The sequence below is a fragment of the Mustela nigripes genome, chromosome 15 (genome assembly GCF_022355385.1).
Source record: "Mustela nigripes isolate SB6536 chromosome 15, MUSNIG.SB6536, whole genome shotgun sequence".
Lineage (NCBI taxonomy): Eukaryota > Metazoa > Chordata > Mammalia > Carnivora > Mustelidae > Mustela > Mustela nigripes.
Genome location: NC_081571.1, coordinates 8,810,301 through 8,832,017, shown reverse-complemented (window position 1 = coordinate 8,832,017; position 21,717 = coordinate 8,810,301). Strand labels below are relative to the sequence as shown.

At 39.2% G+C, this 21,717-nt stretch overlaps 1 protein-coding gene across 8 annotated transcripts in view; it reads left to right on the top strand.

The window, feature by feature from the left end:
* The first annotated feature begins 294 nt into the window (after positions 1–294).
* Positions 295–21,717, top strand: part of RNF6 (ring finger protein 6) — a 40,797-nt gene continuing 19,374 nt past the window's right edge. For 4 of the 8 annotated variants that reach the window (XR_009399937.1, XR_009399938.1, XR_009399939.1 and 1 more), the window contains exons 1-5: positions 297–595; positions 1,260–1,339; positions 3,313–3,523; positions 4,413–4,508; positions 7,027–7,145. Coding sequence is in view for 4 of the 8 variants with exons in the window: in XM_059377558.1 (XP_059233541.1) it covers positions 3,331–3,523; positions 4,413–4,508; positions 7,027–8,789 (2,052 nt within the window). In the remaining 4 variants the exon portion in view is untranslated. The other 4 variants (XM_059377558.1, XM_059377561.1, XM_059377559.1 and 1 more) reach the window with 4 other exon arrangements.

Here is a 21,717-nt window from a genome sequence, read left to right as displayed (position 1 = left end):
TAACGTGGTACCACGCAGCAAAGAGACAGGGACAGACTGCTGTTCGGTGGCACTCCATAGCCAGGCTCGGCAAACAGGCCCCAACAAAGAGCAGAGCAGGTGCTACTGCTTCCCAAGGGTGGGGAGCAGGCTGTGTCCCCGGAACTATGCAGCTGCAGGAGCGCTGAGGGGCCCGGTACCTGGCGCTCCTCGAGGAGGCCCTGGGACTACCACCCTGGCCGCGAGCACTGACGGGGCGGAACGCGGAACGCTAGCACCCTAGGATCCCTCCGGACTCAATTTTCAAACGCACCCGCGAGCGTCCAGCCGGCGGTGCGGCGTCTCCACTCGTCCGAGGGGGCACCTGGCCGTGAGGAAAGGAGGGCCGGGGCCTTCATCCCTCCTCCGGAGCCGCCCAGCCAGGTGGACGACTCCCTCACGGAGTGCCGCGGCACGAACTTCCGGCTTCTCCTTTCAGTCAACGGTTAGAGGGCGCAGCGGCCTCCGGAGGCTAGCCCTCTCGCCCGTGGGTCACAGCCTTCCAGGACCCCAGTGGCGCGCCACCCGCCACAGACTTTCCTTTGGGGAATAAGAGGACGGCCCACCTCCGGACGAGGTAAGCTGGGGGGAAAGCTCCGGGCTCGGCCACTACTTCCGGGAGACGCTGAGGAAAGCCAGTCCTCCTCGGCCCCCTCCGATTGGTTAACTGCTCTCTTAATGCGCCCCCCTAACTGGTGATTGGTTCAGATGCGCCGTCTGTCACCTGCCTCCCTGTGGGAATCCAGGTCGCTAAGGGAAGCGTTACTTGAGGCTCGGTTGGGAAGAGGTTGGTTGGGCCCTTGAGCCTAGTTTGTTTATTGTGGTGCGAACCGTACCCCGGCGCGAGCTTCGGTCGCAACGGCCAGGGAAGGAGCCAGTAGCGGGACGGAGGGCGGGGGTGGCAAGAAAGTGAAGGTTCAGAAGTAAACTGGAGAGACCTAACCCTGGTAACATCTGAATGGGAGCAGGGTAGGAAGGAAGGCCTCTGAGAGGGGGAGTTGTAATCCCAGGAGCTGTGACAGTGGAGGAGGGAAGGCCTAGTTTCTGTTGTGTGACAAAAGGGCCTTGCGGGAGGTTTTAATGACCTAATTGTGTGGGGATATAATTTTCTAGGGGAGTGTCTAACCAATTCCACTGAAGATTTTGCTTTGACTTTGCAGCAGAGCTTTGACTTTGCTAGCCATTCCTGTCCTTCAAAGAGACAATTTATTGAATAATTCCATTCTCTCTTATTGCTTCAGATGGGCAGCTCTCAAAAAAAGCACAAACAATTGGATGGATGCCATTGCCTATATTAAAAGCATGTTGAAAGGAAAATAAGGTACTCACTTTGTTTAATTGTGGTTAATTGTATTTAAAAAATTACCTTTGAGAAGAAGCTCTTACAGTTTTGAATAATAGTAGGGTAGCTTGATTTTATAATAGCTTTCAATTTTTTTGATTGTTTAGTACAAAAAAATCGTATTACTGCTGTACCTGCCAAATGTGCTCCTGGCTAATGATGGCCTAGTCCTGTTTATTCTGAAAATGGAAAGAAATCTTGAGTTTTTAATAATGTTAATTGGTGTTTGATTGGGTAGTGCTACTAGATCTTTCCTTTAAAAAACTATGTAATAATCACTGTAATAAAATCCTTGAATGTGTAACCTAATGTTAGGATGTAAGTGAAATTGGATGATAGTTGCTTACTCATACGTAGTTCAGACTTGCAGACTAATTTATTTTGTATTTAAAGTAGTTTGCTTAAACACTGAGTCAGAGTTGCAACAATTGCTTTGCTGGTCACCTAGCTGTTTGATTCCCCAACCACCATTAAGTCATGTGCTGTATTACAGATACCCTTTATTAACATCCAGAAGTTGTCAAGGAATAGTTTATTTCATCCACGGATCACCCAAATTAGCTCTTAAAGATAGACCTGGGCCCTACCTTGGAAAACTCTGATTTAGGATTAGAGATGAGATCTGGGCATCTGTACTTTTAAAATTCTCCTCAAGTGGAACTAGAGGGTATTATGTGCTAAGCAAAATAAGTCAGTCAGCGAGAGACAATTATATGATCTCACTCATATGTGGAATCTAAGAAACAAAACAGGATCATAAGGGAACAGAGGAAAAGATAAAACAAGACAAAATCAGAGAGGGAGACAAACCATTAAGAGACCCTTAATTGAGGGAAACAAACTGAGGGTTGCTGAACGGGGGTGGGGTAACTGGGTGATGGACATTAAGGAGGACATGAGATATAATGATGGGTGTTATATGAATCACTGAACTCTACCTCTGAAAATAATAGTGCATTATATGTTAATTAATTGAATTTAAATTAAAAAAATTTTTCTCAAGTTGGTGCCTTCCCAAGTGAGAACTGTTGACTCCCTAAATACATGTATTTAAGAAATATTTATGAAACAAATAATTTTCTCCATTGATTTCTATACAATTTAAAAATAAGCCTTTAAGAAATGATGTTGAAGTATAATCCAAAAATAAGGTTTGCCTAGGCAAGGCCAGGAAGTTTCACTGGTACTCCGAAACCTCAAGGACTAACTGTTCCAGGCCAGGCCTAGGGATGAGGTTTGCTATGGGGAGACACAGAGAACTCTGCTGTACATTCACAGTCCTCAAAGCCATGCATTGAGTACTGTTTTCCTGTTAGGTTTAAGAAGAGGTTAACCCCAAGTCTGCTCAGTAGATACAGTAGGCTAAATTATTTTTACCTCAACAAACTACAATGGAGGATAATATTACAAATATGGGTTTTATTTTGGGAAGAATACCTTTGCTGGAAGTAAATGTAAACCATAGCCTCCCAATAGCTCTTTGTTTATTAAGTAAAGAACATAATTTAAAATTATGCTTAAACTGCATAATTCAGCTTAAATTTTAAAGTGCATAATTCAGCTTAAAATTTATATGCTAACATGAAGTACCCAGATATTTGAAACATCAGGGAGGGCTTTTAGATCAACTTCACCAGAGAGTCAAGAGGTTAAAAAAAAAAAAAAGTGATATAATCACTTTGGTATTCAGGAATTAGAAATGAGTGATGAAACCAGATCTAGCCTGACGTAAACAGTGGTTTTGAGCAAAGAAGTAGGTCCAGTTGTAGTCTGTCTCCTAAGAAGCTCTTTTTCATTTTATATATGAGTTATTCAGTGCAATATTTGGCATATGAAATATATGACTGGAGAATGAAATTTAAAAATGAAAATAAAGAGATATAAGTTAAAAACATGAAGCCATGTGTAGTCCATGACTAACAGCTTGAATCTAATATATATTGTTTGAACAGAAAGCCAGGAATCTCAGTATGAATACCTCTAGATCTAGATCGCATGATGGTAGTGAAGAAACCTCATCTCAGGACCATAATCATCGCGAAAATGAGAGAAGATGGCAGCAAGAGCGTCTCCACAGAGAAGAAGCCTATTACCAGTTTATTAATGAACTCAGTGATGAAGATTATAGGCTAATGAGAGACCACAATCTTTTAGGCACCCCTGGTAAGAGTTGGGTGAAAGAAGAGACACCTTTTCTATCATTGTAAGAGGAGTTTCAAAATAAGGAGGGTTTTTTCCCCCCTGCTTCCCTCTCCCAAAATATAATGCATGATTTTAAAATTTAAGAACCTTTTAATATAACAAAATAAAAAATCACTGTCTTACTTCTGTATTTGATAATTAAGTATGAATCTTGGACATGGAGCACTGTTATACAAATGCCAAGCTAACAAATAGCTTAATGTACATAATAGTGTCAAATATTTACATATATGGTCCTATTTCTCTTTTAAGTAACATTTGTACAAATAAAATATTATTTAGAACCCAATTCTGACTCTTTTGAGGTATTATAATTTACTTATTTAGCTGAATTAATAATATTCCAAAAGTCCAGTGGCTTTGTGAATTTTATACAAATTCTTTTCACTAATTAAAATGAACTAATTAAAACTTGAATGTTTGTATGGTATATGTTTGTATATTGCATATTTGCACATCATATATTGATAACCCATATAGTGAGCTACTGAGGTAAAATTCAAATACAGTTTCAAAGTTTTCTAGAAATCCAGCCTTTTAAATTTCTTTTTATCTCAGACATAAATCTGTTAATCAGAGCTTATAGATTCCTTAGTATATCAACTGAGAGGACCTTTTAAATTATTCAAATTAAATCTTATATTTTTATTTTAATAAAACATAAGAGACACAACCACAATGATATATACCTGTGTCAATTAAATATTTTTAACTGTCTTTAGTTTAACAGAACATGAAAATAATAGAATGTCTTCTACAGATTGCTGTAGATTAGTGTTACCCTTCAGGAGTTCTTATAAAACAGTAGTTAAAATAATTACTTTCAGTGAGCAATTTTTTATTCTTTTAGGAGAAATAACGTCAGAAGAACTACAACAGAGGTTAGATGGAGTAAAGGAACAACTGGCATCTCAGCCTGACTTAAGAAATGGGACAAATACCAGAGGTATTGTGGACTCCTTTCCATTGGGAGCAGTTTTGATTGGAGCAAATGCAAATTTGTACTTACTGGATCTTGTATGATATGTTTGTTTTTAATGTTTTCCAGTTTTAATGTGATATTCAGATAGCATTTACCCATTATATTCAAAGCAGCGTAGTTAGGCAGTATAGGACAGGGGTTGAATGCAAAAACCTTTTTATATACAGATTGCCTTTAGGGAGCTCATAGTATACAATTAAGTTAATTACCAGAATAGTTCTTTTTAATCTTAGAATATACACACTACTTCTTTTAAAGTAATGGAACTAAACTTCTAAAAATTTGTACCAAGCAATACAGAAAGACTGAGTGAGGAGACCTGCTTTATTGTTTTTACTGTTTTTTGAGTTTGCCATTTTATTGAAAAAACACTAAGTCATAGTATAAGAAGTTTTTAAGAAAATTCAAACTAAAGAGAAGTATACAGAATTAAAAGTAAAGCCAACATAATATAGCTCTTACCAGTTCTATTTCCTTCCCCAGAGGTATTTATTATTGGTATAGTTTCACCTTTTTTTTTTTTTTTTGGTAGTTTCACATACTATATTAAGATTATCGTATTAGGGCAAAGACTATTAAAAACTCAAAAATGTAATGATTCAATAAGATGGAAATTTATCTTTCATGTTAACCGTTCAGGGAAGATAGGGAAACTTTACTCCATAATCCTCCTGGAAGCCAGCCAGCCAGCAGAGTAGTTCTACAACGGTGCCATAGAGTGCAGGGGCTATTGGCCACATGTGACCATTTAAATGTAAATTAAGTAAAAATTAAATAATTTTAAATAATAATTTTAAAATTCACTTCTTCATTCCTATTAGCCTTATTCAGGTGCTCAATAGTCACTGCACATGGTTAGAGACTTCTGTACTAGACAGCACAGATGGAGAATATCTCCACTACTGCAGAAAGTTTCATGGGACATTGCTGCTCCAGAGTATTGTTTGCATGATCAAGCTAAGTCAGAGCCGCATCTAGGTTCTACTCATCTAGGTTCCAGAAGGAGGTTCAGACACCAGCCTGAAAGTGAGCTTATCACTTCCACTCTGATTCCATTGATGACAGTTTACATGGCCACACCCATCTGCCAGGCTGCTCACAATGCATTTGCAATGGGAGAAAGGCAGGACAGGTTTTGTTAGGTAATTAGTGAACTCTTTATGTATATACATCATCACTATATTCTAGTAATTAAAGAAGGAGGTATCCTTTAGAATGCTTTTACCTGCCTTTTACTTCTATTTCTTTCTAAATTAAAATGGAAATTGGATATTAACCAACAATATAGTTGTACTATATTGTTGTAGCTGGTAACACTTAACTCTTTTATTATGTTTTAGTTTGTATCTTTAGGTATGGCTAAAGTTGCTGTTTATTTTTATTGACACCAGAAGCCTATTAATAGCTTTAACATATAAAAAACATTTTTATAAGAGATTGTAGTAATGAAATGAAATCAATCTCATGTAACAGCCATTTTTGTGTAGAATAAATGTTAAAGTTAAGATCTGTATAGTTCCTGTGCATTAGAGTGCTTTTTGTTGAGTTTTGCCCTTTACATGATCCACTGGTTAAAAATGGAAAACAAGTTTCCCATAGTAGCAGAATTGTAGTCAAAAAAGCTTATCAGGGACACATTTACTTCTAAATTGATTCATTGAACAATATTGGAAGTCTGATTTGTACCAGATACTGTTGTAGAGGTTGGGGATTTAACGGTAAATAAAATAAGACAAAACGGAGCTTACATTCTAAATGAACAGAAAATATGTTATAGGTAGCGGCCAAGAGTTACTGTGCCAGTTATTATACTAATCATTTTATATGCAGTATGTTATTTTATTCTCATGATAACCCTATGACATTTATACTTTTATTATCTCCAATTTACAGATAAGGATACAGTCTTTAACATGTCTAAAGTTTTCCAGCTTCACATAAAGACATAATGTAGTTCTAATATTGTATTCAGAAAGCCATATTTCTTGAGATACACATTTTTGGCAGTTCCTGAGAAATAGGATAAAATTCCTAAGGTTACAAAAATATGTAATTGCGAAAATGCTGAGTTACCTTCACCAGAAAGATTCCACAAATTCAAGGTGAATTACATATAAGTTTTGCCACTACATTTTATTGATTTTACCATATGAATAAAGCATTTTAAATGTATGATTTTGGTATGGGATCTGTTTCTCGTTTTCCTTAATATTTGCCAGTAACAGACACAAAGAAAGTAAGAGTGAGGATTTTTTCAGGGCTTTGCCTAAACAGTATTTATATTTTTATAATACATAAGAATATATTACGCTTACAGTATACAACTTTCTTTGAGAAAGTTTAGTTTTTTGCCATTTTTAATACATTAAAATATACACAGATGTTCTTAAATACAACTTGATTTAACTTTATCTTGCAAGCTTTCAATAAAAGAGCATAGATTTTAGGAATTGATCTTAAGTTGATTTGGTTTGCTTTCCAGAGTCAGAAGTCCCTAGAGAAAATTCAAATGAAGATTCTCTGCTAGAATGGTTGAACACCTTTCGACGCACAGGAAATGCAACTCGAAGTGGACAAAATGGGAACCAAACTTGGAGAGCTGTGAGTCGAACAAACCCAAACAGTGGAGAGTTTCGGTTTAGTCTGGAAATACACATAAATCATGAGAATAGAGGAATTGAAATTCATGGTGAAGATCATACAGGCATTCCATTTTCAGACATTAGCAGAGATCATACTACAAGTAGACAACAAAGATCAGCTAGTCCTGTGGCTAGGCGAACAAGAAGCCAAACCTCGATGAATTTTAATGGTAGTAGTTCCAACATCCCAAGGACCAGGCTTGGTTCAAGGGGTCAGAATTCAGTGGAAGGATCTTCCTCAACATTGGAAAGATTAAGAAATGGAATTGGGGGAGCAGTTGGTGTTCCTAGAACTAGTGCTCCACGCACTAATTTCAGTGGTCACACAAACCAGTCGGGTGGTAGTGAACTCAGGCAAAGGGAGGGGCAGCGGTTTGGAGCGGCACATGTTTGGGAAAATGGGGCTAGAACTAACGTTACAGTGAGGAATACAAACCAAAGATTAGAGCCAATAAGATTACGGTCTACTTTCAGTAGTCGAAGCCGTTCACCAATTCAGAGACAAAGTGGCACTGTTTATCGTAATTCACAGAGGGAAAGTAGACCTTTACAGCAAAACTCGAGAAGGTCTGTTAGGAGGAGAGGTATAACACGTGTCTTTTTAGAGCAAGATAGGGAACGTCGTGGTACAGCTTATGCTCCATTCTCTAACTCAAGACTTGTGTCAAGAATAACAGTAGAAGAAGGAGAAGAATCCAGCAGATCCTCAACTGCCGCACGACGACATCCAACAATCACACTGGACCTCCAAGTGAGAAGGATTCGTCCAGGAGAAAACCGCGATCGGGATAGTATTGCAAGTAGGACTCGATCTAGGGTAGGGCTGGCAGAAAATACAGTCACTATCGAAAGCAACAGTGGGGGCTTTCGCCGAACTATCTCCCGTTTAGAGAGGTCAGGTATTCAGACCTATGTTAGTACTATCACTGTTCCTCTTCGTAGGATTTCTGAGAATGAGCTTGTTGAACCATCGTCAGTGGCTCTTCGGTCAATTTTAAGGCAGATCATGACTGGATTTGGAGAATTGAGTTCTTTAATGGAGGCCGAATCTGAGTCAGAGATTCAGAGACATGGTCAGCATTTACCAGAGAGGCACTCAGATCTGAGTAACGTAGGTCCAGCTAATGACATCAGCCAGCGCAGTGAAGGTGCCTCCCCAAACAGGCGGGCCCGAGAAGACAGCACTGCAGTGCATGGTGCAAATCAGACCACCCAGCCTCCTGCTCCAAGCAGTGATAATCGAGGTGGCAGGCAGTCACGAAATTCAAATAACTTAGTTGAAACTGGAACACTTCCTATCCTTCGCCTTGCTCACTTCTTTTTACTGAATGAAGGTGATGATGATGATCACATACGTGGTTTAACCAAAGAGCAGATCGACAATCTTTCCACTCGGAACTATGAGCATAACAGTATCGATAGTGAACTAGGTAAAATCTGTAGTGTGTGTATCAGTGACTACGTAACTGGAAACAAGCTCAGGCAATTACCTTGCATGCACGAATTTCACATTCATTGTATTGACCGATGGCTCTCAGAGAATTGCACTTGCCCCATCTGTCGGCAGCCTGTTTTAGGGTCCAGCATAGCAAACGATGGGTGAAGTGTTGGGTCTATTCAAATAGTACATTTTAGTAGAGCTGAGTAAGTGCTCTTTTGTTGAATCATTTGTGATGAGCTAACCAGGATGAAAAAGAACAGATTATTATAGTTGGAACTATTTTTTGTGTGCTTTTTTAACTTGTTAAAAAGAAAATTTATATAAAACTTAAAGTGGCAAATGTTAAATTATTCATAAGTAAAGAATAGTTAAGATTGCTAGAACCAAATAATCTTTAAAATGTTTTTATTTTGGTAATTTTGTCATGCTAAGCACTTTTGTATCTGCACAATTCAGTAGGTTAAAAGTCAATCTTCCTTTTCTTGATAGCACAGCAGATGTTACGTGGACTTTCATGTTCCATAGGCTTAGTACTATGTGCAGACACTGGTGTCTAAATAAGCCTTTCATTCATTTTTTGTTCTAAGGACAGTATCTTTTCATGAAAGAGTGTTTGGCTGAATGTTTGCTAAATATATTTAAGTTATTTGAAATGTTAAATTTGATATGCAGCATATCATATATGTATATATAGATATATAATTTTAAGGTTAAACTATTCAGTCTAAAAACTACAGTTTGGTTCTTATTTAAGCATTTGGGCTATTACTGCATATGGCACAATGTTTAACATTTACAGGATCATCTCTGGGAGGAAGTAGATTAAGATATTTAAAAATAGAGATAATTTACTGAAGCGTCTCTGACAATCTTACTTACTAGACAGCAAGCAATATGTAATACTGAAAAAGTATTTCTTTACTCAGAAATGGAACATGGACATTTTAGTACATATAGATTATTTAACTTGAGTTCAGCCTTTTTGTGACTTTTTTTTGAACGTGCAGACAATTCTTTGGATATTAAGTAAGGTATACAATATGCATGGTTTCTTAAATTTACTTTTAAAATCTAAAAAAAAAAATGTCTTTGAAGAATCAAATGCGTAGATAATATGTTAAGTTCACTTGGAGGCCAGAAAACTCCAAATAATACAAAACAAAAGAGAGAATGTAGAATTTATATAAACACATAAAGTATGCACTGAAGATCTATTTCTACCAATAAATATTAAAACTAAAGCTGTATGTGAACTATTCTTTTCTGTTGGTCCCCTGTGGTTTATTTATTCAAAAATTTTTTTTTCCACCTATAAGGTGCAGGCACTGTTACAGGTGTTGAGGATTTAGCTGAAGACAAAGTCCCTGTCTTCATAGGCAAGAGGATATTTGCTCTTAGAAACTGAAAATCAGTTGATAAAATGAGTTACTGTGTTTGTTTATGAATATATGACACAGTTTTCCTGTGGTGATACTGTTTGGGCAAGATCACAAGAACAAATACCTTAGGACCAGATTCTGTGAGACTTACATGTATCTTAAGATTTAGTTTTACTTTCTGATTAGTAACTGTATTCGGTTCATCATGTGAGATGCATACACAGGAATTTTTTTTTTTTTCTTTTTTAAAGATTTTATTTATTTATTTGACAGAGAGAGATCACAAGTAGGCAGAGAGGCAGGCAGAGAGAGAGAGAGAGAGGAGGAAGCAGGCTCCCTGCTGAGCAGAGAGCCCGATGTGGGACTCGATTCCAGGACCCTGGGATCATGACCTGAGCCGAAGGCAGCGGCTTAACCCACTGAGCCACCCACGCGCCCTACACAGGAATTTTTAAGGACTGCATTTAACACCTGGAGTGAAAGGTTTTAGTAAGAGTCATGACTTTGTCTGGAGTAAATGATTTCTATAGTTCAGTTATAGGACATGGGACTGGGACGTTTGAAGGCTTTAAATACCAGAAGAAGGAATTTAATTTTACCTCACAGACTTTAGATGTCTCTTGATGAATTTTAGTGGTGAATGCTAAGATCCTCTTTCAAGTTTCAGGAAAATTGGTGTGGTGTAGTGTTTAGAACACAGTGGAATGGGGAAGGGAGAGAAAAAAAAACAATAAAGGAACCATTGTGATCAATTTATCATCAGTTATCATCCTCAGTTTTCTCTAATGCAGGGCAATGGCAATGAAACTGGAAAGAGAAGGAAGTAAAAATTTTGGGGGCAAAGGACATTATTTGGTTTCTTGTTCAGTATGAAGAAGTGTGAGAGTGATACATTCACAGATGGAAAATCACCTGAATAGAAGGGGGAGAGGTGTTACAAGCTATGCCAATTTAAACATTTATCTTGAATACAGCCTTATTCATGTATCTCATTTGAGTGTTACCATTTGTTCCCAGTATGACAAGAGACTAAATCCATATATTTAACCAACTGAGCCACCCAGGCGTCCCTAAATCCATATATTTATATATGGAATATTCTTCAGGAAGTTTTACCTCCCCAGGTTTGATCAGTTAGGAATATCAAGAGGAGAACAAAAGAGGGGGAAATGGAAAAAAAAATAGAGATAAAGAAGAAAAAGTAGAAACACAATTCTTTGTTTGACTTAGTCCTTTGCAAGACATGGTAGGACCAGCACGAAAAGAGCTCTCAAATAGGCATTTGAAATAAAACTGGATCCTCTAATATATGGAAAATTCCCTGAAGATGGCAGGAAAGCTTAATGTATTTTGTAAATTGGTATTCTAGTTGGTATTCTTGTTGGGAACAAAGAAGTGTATTTAATATTTTCATTCATTTCCCAGTAAACGGGCTGATGACAAATACAAAGGCTTTTTATTTATAGCTTCTATTTAGCAATGATTGTACCCCTTATGGTTCCAATATAGAAAGGAACAAATAGTTTGAAACTCTTCATTTGAATATTGCATTCCATGCCACGTCCTTAGAGCTTGTTTTTCATAGTGCGGTTGTCTTGCAAACTTCTATTTCAAAACTGTCAGCTTCCCAGCTGCTTTCCCTCTTTTATCCTCGATTTATATTATTTCAACTAGCATTGACCTGTACTTGACTGTCTCTTACTCATTCTGTGGTTATTTTCCTTTCAGTATTTAAAATGAATTTATAATTTAAGCCTCCTAAGATCCCCTTGAAGTTTTACTGCCACTTAACATAGTAAGTGGCAGAGTTTACAGTCGATCACAGGACCATTTGCCTCCAAAGCTTGTGTTTTTCCCACTCAGTATCATTCTGGTAAAGCAGAAATGATTTGAGAAGATTTCAGTCAAATTTACTCCTTCGTAAAGATATTTTTCTAATATAGCATGTCTTTGTGATTAATGTCCATATGCAAATACATCCTTCCTGTCTCACAAATGATGAGAGGGGCTGCTCTGTTATAAAGCAGAATCTGTGTTGGAAGGATGGATCCAGAAAAGAAATGAACAAGCCATCTGAAGACCCTGTGTTAAGGATCATAGTTAATAAGCTGCGTTTCAGGCTTTTTCACGAGTATTACTCATAGACAAGAATTTCTGGTGAATTTCTATCTTCTGCGCCTCTCCATTTGAATAACGTCTGGCCAGAGGAGCAAGGGATTGTGTAGAAATAGTGCTCCACATGAAGGGGTAATTACTCCCTTTGCAGTGGCAGTAAGCTCATTTGGGGTCCTTTCCTTAATCCTGTATAACATTGGAAGTCAGAGCTGGTTTATCTGTTAATACGTAAGATGATTTCCCAGCAAGCCAGAGCCATCCATCACTGAAAAGGCCAAATGTTTGATGTTCCAGAAGACATGACTGCAAGTGTTAGTGGCGACTGTTTCTTTCCTCAATCTCCATAGACGGGTCATAAGTTCTTTTCGGTTACTATGGAAGTAATAGGCCCTGAACATATCTGCCCTTGAGATAATTAGGGATCAATTACAATAATTACTCTCAGCAAGGTTTGTATTTTATTTTGAGCATTAAATCTCTGAAGATTCTTTGAGTTGGCCCCTATACTTTTCCTTTCCTCTTTTTTTTTTCTTTTAAAATAATCACGTCTTCTGCAAAATAAAAAACACTTTCAGATGTATTTTTCCTCTGTTGTATAACTGTCTCATGTGAAGACTGAGGAAGCTCTTGGTTGCTGAGTATATATGCCCTTCCTTCTTACACATTTGACTGAAAAAATGGCCCTACTTAACCGTATTTAAACTGTTTTCTGTGCAATTGCAAAAAATTGTTATATTTTCCCCAGTGGGAAATAATCCAACTTCATATATAGTCTGTATTGTGAAGTGACACAGTTTAGCCACTCTTACATGTTCTGCTTCCCTGGATGGTGTTCATTCTTCCATTAGGTTGGATTGATCAGGTTTAATTGTGATCCCTTACCATCCAGGTTATGGGATAAATGATAAATGTAACTTTTATCTACCTGATAGAGTGAACCGGAATAAAGATCAAACTAAAAAGGTGGGAAGAAGTGCCATTGATTACTGATAGAGAATGTACACACATCTTGCTAACAAGCTTAGTGGGATGTATGATAGGAATATCCAGTCTTATAAGCATCTCTTTGTTGACTTCCTTATCTGAATGTAGAGTAAGTTGTTTCATCAGCCTATCTGGCTGGCCCTGATCCTGAATTAGGACCACTTTCAGAAAGACATCCAGAGAGAATTTCCCTATTTGTGCAGTGGGTGGGTATTCGTAGTGGGGGCTCAAAGTTTGAGGAGATGCTAGTGACCAGCTTTGATCTTAGCACTTTGATGTACTTGGTTCACGAACTGCTGTAGTGTTGAACAGTACTAAGTCTCTGTGTAACAGGTTAGGGACTTTTTTTTTTTTTTTTCCAAAGATTTTATTTATTTATTTGTCAGAGAGAGAGCGAGCGAGAGCGAGCATAGGCAGACAGAGTGGAAGGCAGAGTCAGAGGGAGAAGCAGGCTCCCTGCAGAGCAAGGGATCATGACCTGAGCCGAAGGCAGCTGCTTAACCAACTGAGCCACCCAGGTGTCCCCAGGTTAGGGACTTTTTAGATAACTTCCTTAAAACTTTTTAATCAGCTCCTTAACAATTTCAGTTGGGGTCTTGTTTCATATCCCAGAAATCTTGTATTCTTGATTTGCTAGAGGGACTAGCTGTGGCCCTTGCACCAATTTTTGGGAATCTTACCACTCTAATTCTTAGTAAAGTAGGTTTTGCTACTGGCGTAGTTGGGAGCTTTTCTTTAGTCTTCCTTGAGTGTTACCCTTGTCCCTTTGCTGCATTTCAGACAATGCACTTTATAATGTTTATTTCTGTCTGTAGGATGAGGCAGAGTGACCATACTACTCTGACTCAGGTCACATGGCCAGCCCACTGCAATCATGTTGCTTGGGAGAGGTTTAATTCTATTTTGAGCCAGCACTGAAATTACCCAATCTTCCTGATAACTCTCTGTGTTGGAACATCCCAAGACCACCCCCAGGTTAGTGGTTGGCTAGGACTCATGGGACACCACATACATAGTTGTGCTCACAGCTAAGATTTATTATAAGGGAAGGAGACAAATCAGAGGGAAAAGGCACATGGGATGAAGTGTGGAGGAAACCAGGCAAGCTTCCAAGAGTCCTATCCTAGTGGAATCACACAAGACACACTTACATTCTTTCAGCATCCAATGGGACACGGGAGAAGTGTTGTCTGCGAGGGAAGCTCATTACAGACTCAGTGCCCAAGGTTTTTATTGGGGGTTGGTCATGTAGGCACCTCTGCCTGTCATGTACCGAAATTCTAGACTCCCAGAAAGAAAGGAAATACTAAGCATAAACATATTGTTTACACAGTTTAGGTACATTGAGGCACTTTTATCAGTAAGGGAAAACCTTACTGATTTGGGGAGGGCGGAAACCCTCCCCAAATCAAGTTCCTAGATACTGGCCAAGGGTCAATCTTGCATGCAGGCCTAAGGCTATCTTTTCTGCACACACCCACATCTCCATCTATAACACAGAATGTTCTCCTGAATTCTAGGATCACATTTTTGTGTTTCAATTTTTTTTTAAGTCAGAAAAAAAAATAATTCAAACTATTATATTTATCTTTAATAATAGTAGTAGAATATAATTTGAATATTTTTTATGGGGGAAGGGGCCCAGGAAGGCAAAAGTGCTTGAGAGCCCATGAAAGTCCTGCTCCTCTCATTATGCACTTCAGCTACACTGTCTTCTGCAAAGAACTGTGAGTTCCTTGAAATTATCCTCAGCATCTGGCATGATGCCTGGTACATATAGTAAGTCACTCAGTATATATTTAATAAGTAAATGAATAAAAGTGCCATAAATAGGTAGGCCCTGGCTTATAAATGGCTCTTACATTAAAAGTTTGTTTGTAAGTTTTTTTTTTTTTTTTTAACTCAGAACACATTTACCATAGATACAATATCATATGTTTGTGGTTTGAGGCAAGAGGGGAAAGGCTCCCAGGCCAGCCCACAAAAATCTACATTACCCAGAGTGTTTCTGAAGTACGATTTAAGTGCAGCCAAAAGCAGAAAAAACTAATAGTCCTGCAAGTTAACAAGGAGAACAAGAATGAAATTGAAAAAAGTATTTTTAAAAAAATTATCTTGAATGTTGAATGGTGATGCTTGAGACTCCATAAAGGAAGCCTTTCTTTACTTTTTTTTTTTTTTTTTTAAAATGAAAGCTCTACATCCGAGTAGGGCTTGAACTCACCACCCCAAGACTGAGTCACAAGCTCTACGGACTGGACCAGCCAGGTACCTCAAAGATGTCTTTCTCAAATTTCAAGTTACCCTTTCCTCATTGGCTGCTCTGTTTACTTACCACAGTGGCTAAACCAGGCCCCTACTTCTGCCTCGGGCCACCTTGCTCTGTAAATGGTGGTTTTGGTTGTGTGTGCTCTGCTTTTCTTGTCCTCACTGCCTCCATCTCTCTCTCCTGACTCCTATCCCCAACCACTGGGAGGGGGTGAAGGGCCCTCCAGCCAAAGAGCTGGCAGACAGGCTGGTCATTTTGACCGTGAGGAGAACCACATAGGCAAGTGGGAAAGGGGCTTGGTGGTTGCCAGTGCCTTGGCAGAACAGGTTGGCCCTTTTACAGCTTAGTTCTAAATGTGTCTCACCATTAACTGGACTCAGATTTTTTTTTCCTTGCAAAGAAGAAGGTTTTAGGTTTAATCTTAAAGAGTGTTCTGTGTGATTGTTTGATAGTAAAGTTGTTTGTATCTTAGTGCTGATGATAGTAAACACCTTATTCAATATAACATTGTCATGAAGCTCTTTAACCAGTTCAGGTGAGAACAGAGGTTTAACCTTCTCAATTCAGTATACAGAGAGGGATAATTACCACATCCTCCTAAGGGAAGTATACTATATATCTATGAAAAGGCATTTTCTGAAATGGCCAGTCCTCATGAGAAACAAAAAATAACCATAACCCCTTAATAGGGGGTGAGGATTACAACTTCAATGATTTTATAATGTTGACCCCCAAAATGCAGCGTGTGTGTCTGTGTATGTATGTGTGTGAGAGAGAGAGAGAGATAGAAGGGGTGGGCGGAGAGAGAGAGAGAAAGAGAGATCTGGACAGCCTGAATAATTTATCCAAGGTCACACAGGTTGTTAGAAGCAAGACATAATATCCTTTGTAATTTTTTTAATGTCCTACTTTATTAATTACAAAGAATTATTCAAAGCTCTAACCCCTTCTTTTAACTTTCAAAATATGTCTAACTATGGGTCTTACAAGGCTAATGACTCACTCTAGGGAAAGGCCTCTTCTAACCTAGTCAGGACAAATGCTGAACCATGGGTTATCTTACTCTAGGATTTTGGGGAAGTTTGAGCTGAGTCATGCTGTTCCAAGGATTCAGTAGAGTTCCAAAGCTGGTTGGTGAGGGCTTAAACCTCAGATCTACAGCTGTCTGTTACTAATAAGTATTGGTCGCTGCTCACTTTTGATTAATTTGATTAATCTGATTAATTTTAATAGCATCTGTTAGAGCAGTGCAGGTTTCAGATCACAGGTGGGGACAGGTGCAATGAAGATGTCATTTCAGGCATTTCTCATTGTCATTCAGATAATAAGGTCCTAATTCTTTTATAATGAAGTGAATTTTTCTTAAAAAAAATAAAGCTGAGAACATTCAATCTGTTATATTCATGTCCCAAATATAAACTCCTAGAATTTCAGGACTAGGAGAAGATGGGCCGTTTTCTAAGCACATTTTCTTTGGGCTCTGAAAGCCTGTACTTAATATTTCTCAATCACTAGTTGCCACACTTGCTTTTAAAGACAAATGTATCATTTCCCTTTCACTACACACTCAATATTGTATGAGTTTGGGTCTCTGAGTAGTGAACACCCACACAGGATTACATGCAAGGGATTTACTGGGGGAACACCTGTTAAGGAGAAAGATGAGGGAGCAGGCATAGGTGAGAACTTCCAGGCTGGGATATAGGTATGTTACCTAAGAAAGGAAGGGGGTAGGGGGAGGCTTAGGTAGGAAAAGCTTCAGACTGCAGTGGAGTTCTGAGACTCTCAGGTGGGAAGTCAAGGCTGATGGGAGAGGAATGGTCCAGCTCCAGCTCTTGTACTCAGGCTCAGTCATTGGCTAGGGCCAGCCTGGGGATCAGCATGGCAAGGGCCAGAGTGCCAGGGCAGACCCAATAGTGTGACACTTGGAGGTTGACAGTCACTTATGCTCCCCCATCAAGGTTCTCTTGAGTGGTGCAGCTTCATGACCACCAGAAATATTTAACGCTCTTCACTTCTAGAAACTTCTAGATCATGGTTTGATCCTGGTTTACTCTGACTCCTTCTTTGCTCTCCAAAACCACCCATACTGGTTTTCCATTCCTTTGATTCCAATTGCCATCAAATAAGTTAACATGACTCTGGATCGTATCTTAGCTTGCTTTTCTCCATATTAAATAATCTTATTCCTTTCACTGCTATCCTTTGAATCTGCATAAGGTTTGCCAAGGCCCTTTGCCAAAACCCAGAACCGCAACCTATGTTCTATGTGAGCAGGGTGATCTTTGGGAGTTGACTGACAATACTGAGATTAGGAACACAGATTCTGGAGACAGATATCAGCTCAAGTCTCAGATTTGCCACATAAGTGCTAGGAGAACTTATGGAACTACTTCACCTTTCTGGTTGTTTTCCTCACTCAGGAAAATGAGTTGAATAATACTCACACCTACCCGGTGGGATTGAATGCACGAATACACTAGGAATCCATCGCCCATAGTAAGTGCTTCATAAACATCAGCATAAAATATTAGCATTATATTCAGTTTTGAGCTTTACTAATAAAAGGACTTGGGTTGCTGACTCATACCCAGTTTGTGATCCATTTGGCTAAGCCTTGAGGTACTTTTGTTCATTATTTATTCTCAGAATCTGCCAGTGTGATAATGAGGTCCTTATTTTTCCTTCCCAAATGTACCATACTATTTTTATTCTTGCTCACTGACCCTCTGTCTCCTCCAGCTTTTCTGCAAAGTCTGTGCTTCTGGAAATCAGTTAAAGGTTTTTATTTCTGTTTTTGTTTTTGTTTTAGTGATGCTGTGAGGCAAGAGATAAGAAGCTGTCTTTTATTATTGTTAAAATAGTCCATCTCTGAGTTTTAACAGCTAATGCCCTTTCTGGATTCACAGCATTTCCTGGGTTTTCAGGAAGCTGGCATAGCCACAGAACTCTTCGATCCTTATTTCATGAATAGTAATATATTGAAAGGTTATTTGCCAAATCCAAACACGGTCCTTATTTTATCCTCTCCCATAATCAAGGGGAGGGTACAGCCCCACTCTCTAGGGCTACTAATAATAAGTAGCACATCATCTTAATTTTCTATGAAATTTCATTTTCCAAAAGAGATTTCATGCTTATTATCTCATGTGTGAACCAACTTGAGACTAGGTTGGGTAAGAATAATTTATGCTTATTTGGGAAGAACCCGAAGTATAGAAAAGTGAATAATTGGCCCAAGTCAACCAAAAGGCCAGTGGCAGTGCCAAAAACAGACCTTGGTTCTCCAAATTTGCATTGGAGGCTCTTCAGTTTGGGCCAGACTGCTTCAAGGCAGGCTAGAGCTACACTCCCAGAATAATGGCAGAAGGGCTCTCCTCCTTCCACCATGCAGGGGTCTAGAACAACATCCCTCCATAGACAGCTTGTCTTGTCCTCCCAGTAGGGAATAAGTAGTCAGTCCCTGAAGCTTCTAGACAGGTCTCATATCTGGGTCACTGGGGTATCAGTCAACTGGCTTTTGAGGTATGAAACCAAACTTTTTGGGCAGCAACATAAAATCTCAGACACTATTAAGTGTCTATTAAGGCCTATTAAGGCCTATTAAGGCCTCATGAATTCTGAATTACTATTTTAGGAATCTGAGCCCAAGCCTGCCTGTTAGTTACACTGCTTTTAAGTAAAATCATTAATAACTCTATACTCCTAGGGACTAGTGGCCCATATGTGTTTGAATATGTTTGATCCATGTTTGGTTGCCTCAGGTGCAATTTACAAGCAATTATTTGCTGAAAGCAGTCATTTTTCTAAATGTCTTTTTTAAAAAGATTTTATTTATTTATTTGACAGACAGAGATCACAAGCAGGCAGAGAGGCAGGCAGGGAGAGAAGAGTAAGCAGGCTCCCTGCTGAGCAGAGAGCCCCATGTGGGGCTTGATCCCAGGACCCTGAGATTACGACCTGAGCCGAAGGCAGAGGCTTTAACCCACTGAGCCACCCAGGTGCCCCTCTAGATAATGTCTTAATGTAGGCTTGAATTAAAAAAGGGATTGAATCAAAGTAGGAACCTGAATTTGAGTGCTGCCATTTGTAATAGAACATTCTCGCTTATCTCTTTATTCATTTTCTGCCTTATTATTGCTGCTTGTTTAGCATCCCTTTCTCCATTCTTTTAGGGGAAATACTCTTCTTTCATTCTCCATGTGGGTACTTACTGGAGTTGATGCAGGTTACTGGTAGGGCTGCCGATCACAAGATCTCTTTCACTTTCTTCAGAAGGCTGCAAATGTGGCCAACTTAGCTTAGCCAGCTTCTCTTTCCCGGTCATGTGGTAAATGCATGGCTGACTTTGCAAGAAGTCACTAAATTGTTTTCCAAAATGGTCATACCCTTGACATTCCTACCAGAGATGTATAAGCCAGAGCCAGCTGTGTAATTTGCTAGATCTGTTGCAAATTCAGATGTGTGGTTCACTGTTCAAAAGGCAGGAAATATAAGGCTCTTTTCTTCTGCAATCTCTTTCTCGACTTGTCATGGTGGTTTTTATTTGTTCATGTTATTAATTATTAGCGTGAAGTTTACTGCTTCATCTTTATGTTATGCAATGTCAAAGAAATATATATATATTTTATATACACATATATGTGTGTGTATATATATATGGAAAACTTTCTTTGTGTTATGATGTTTGGACACCTCAAATGTCTTTCTGGCTGGAGAGAGACTGCTCCCTCCTAGGCTAGTTGATTTATATTCTCCCACTCTCCCAGGACCCATTAACCATAGACTGTTGCCCGGGCCAGGCACCTGCCATCTGACATGGGACACATTTGAACCTGAACTTCCACAAAAACAAAAACAAAATACAAAACTCTGTTAAGTCTGATCTTATTATTCCTGATCTGGGTGCTTTCACTCATTTACACTCCAGTAAACATTTGTTTCAACTAAATGTGGCAAATGCTGAGACCTGCATCAACTCCAGTAAGTACCCACATGGAAAGTATACCCCAGGGGCACCTGGGTGGCTCAGTGGGTTAAAGCCTCTGCCTTCAGCTCAGGTCATGATCCCAGGGTCCTGGGATCGAGCCCCACGTTGGGCTCTCTGCTCAATGAGGAGCCTGCTTCCTCCTCTCTCTCTCTCTGCCTGCCTCTCTGCCTACTTGTGATCTCTCTCAAATAAATAAATAAAATCTTAAAAAAAAAGTATACCCCAGTCCCACATCCCTAGCCAGGGAGCTCACTGCTGGAGATGACATCACCTCAGATGATGTGGTCTCTACCCAAGACTCACCATCGGAGATGACTTTGGCCACTGCGTGAGAGATATTTCGCCCTGGATACTAAGATCACAAATGATGACCCCAGACTGCCAAATTGGACACGAGGCATGTTTGCCTGCCTTCCTTTAATAGTAGGGATTCTGTTATGTTTCTGAGTTCACTGCCCGCTTAGCCCAGGATCCTGGTATATTCCTTGCTCTCTTCTCAGATATGCATCCTGCACTCCCATGCCTAACAAGAAATCTGGTAGAAGTTACTACTATCTGTGCCATTCTAAAAATAAATGGAGATTATCATTTTCCCCAGGAGGCACTTGCTTCATATTAGTCAACACATTGACCCTCCTACTACCCACCTGCAGCTTCCCACCGCGATCTCCCACCTTGCATCTCAGACCACCACCAAACCACTGTTTCCTCTTGGTTACACACAGAACCAGTAGTCTTAATATATACTCTATGAACTTATCATTTCATACCCTTGGACCACATAACTGCCAGACCTACCACCTTGACCTGAACATATTTCTAACAAACTTTGAACTCCTCTAAAATATTATTTAAAACCTTCAAAATTCGGGATCTATTTTTCTTGGCTAATGTCGTGTTGATGGGAAATGTAGTTGTGGACCTGCCTGTGGAGACTCCTTGTACTTCTACTTCTGTTCCTCCTCTCTACTCTCATAATAGAATATTTTCTATGCTGTTTAGGGCAACTTAAGCCCTTAGTCCAAAAACCACCATTACTATCACCACAAACTTTCCTTAATATGATGTTAAAAATCAGAGGGCCAATTGCATTGTGTGTGTATATGTGTGTGTGCATTATCCCCCTGTACATTAACACATTCTGACATCTTAAAAATCTTTTCCAACTGGGGAGTACATACCCTCCTGGGCTAGCCAATTCTTTTTTATTTTAATTTATATAATTTTTTTATTTTTTTAATAAACATGTATTTTTTATCCCCAGGGGTACAGGTCTGTGAATCGCGAGGTTTACACACTTCACAGCACTCACCATAGCACATACCCTTCCCAATGTCCATAACCCCACCCCCA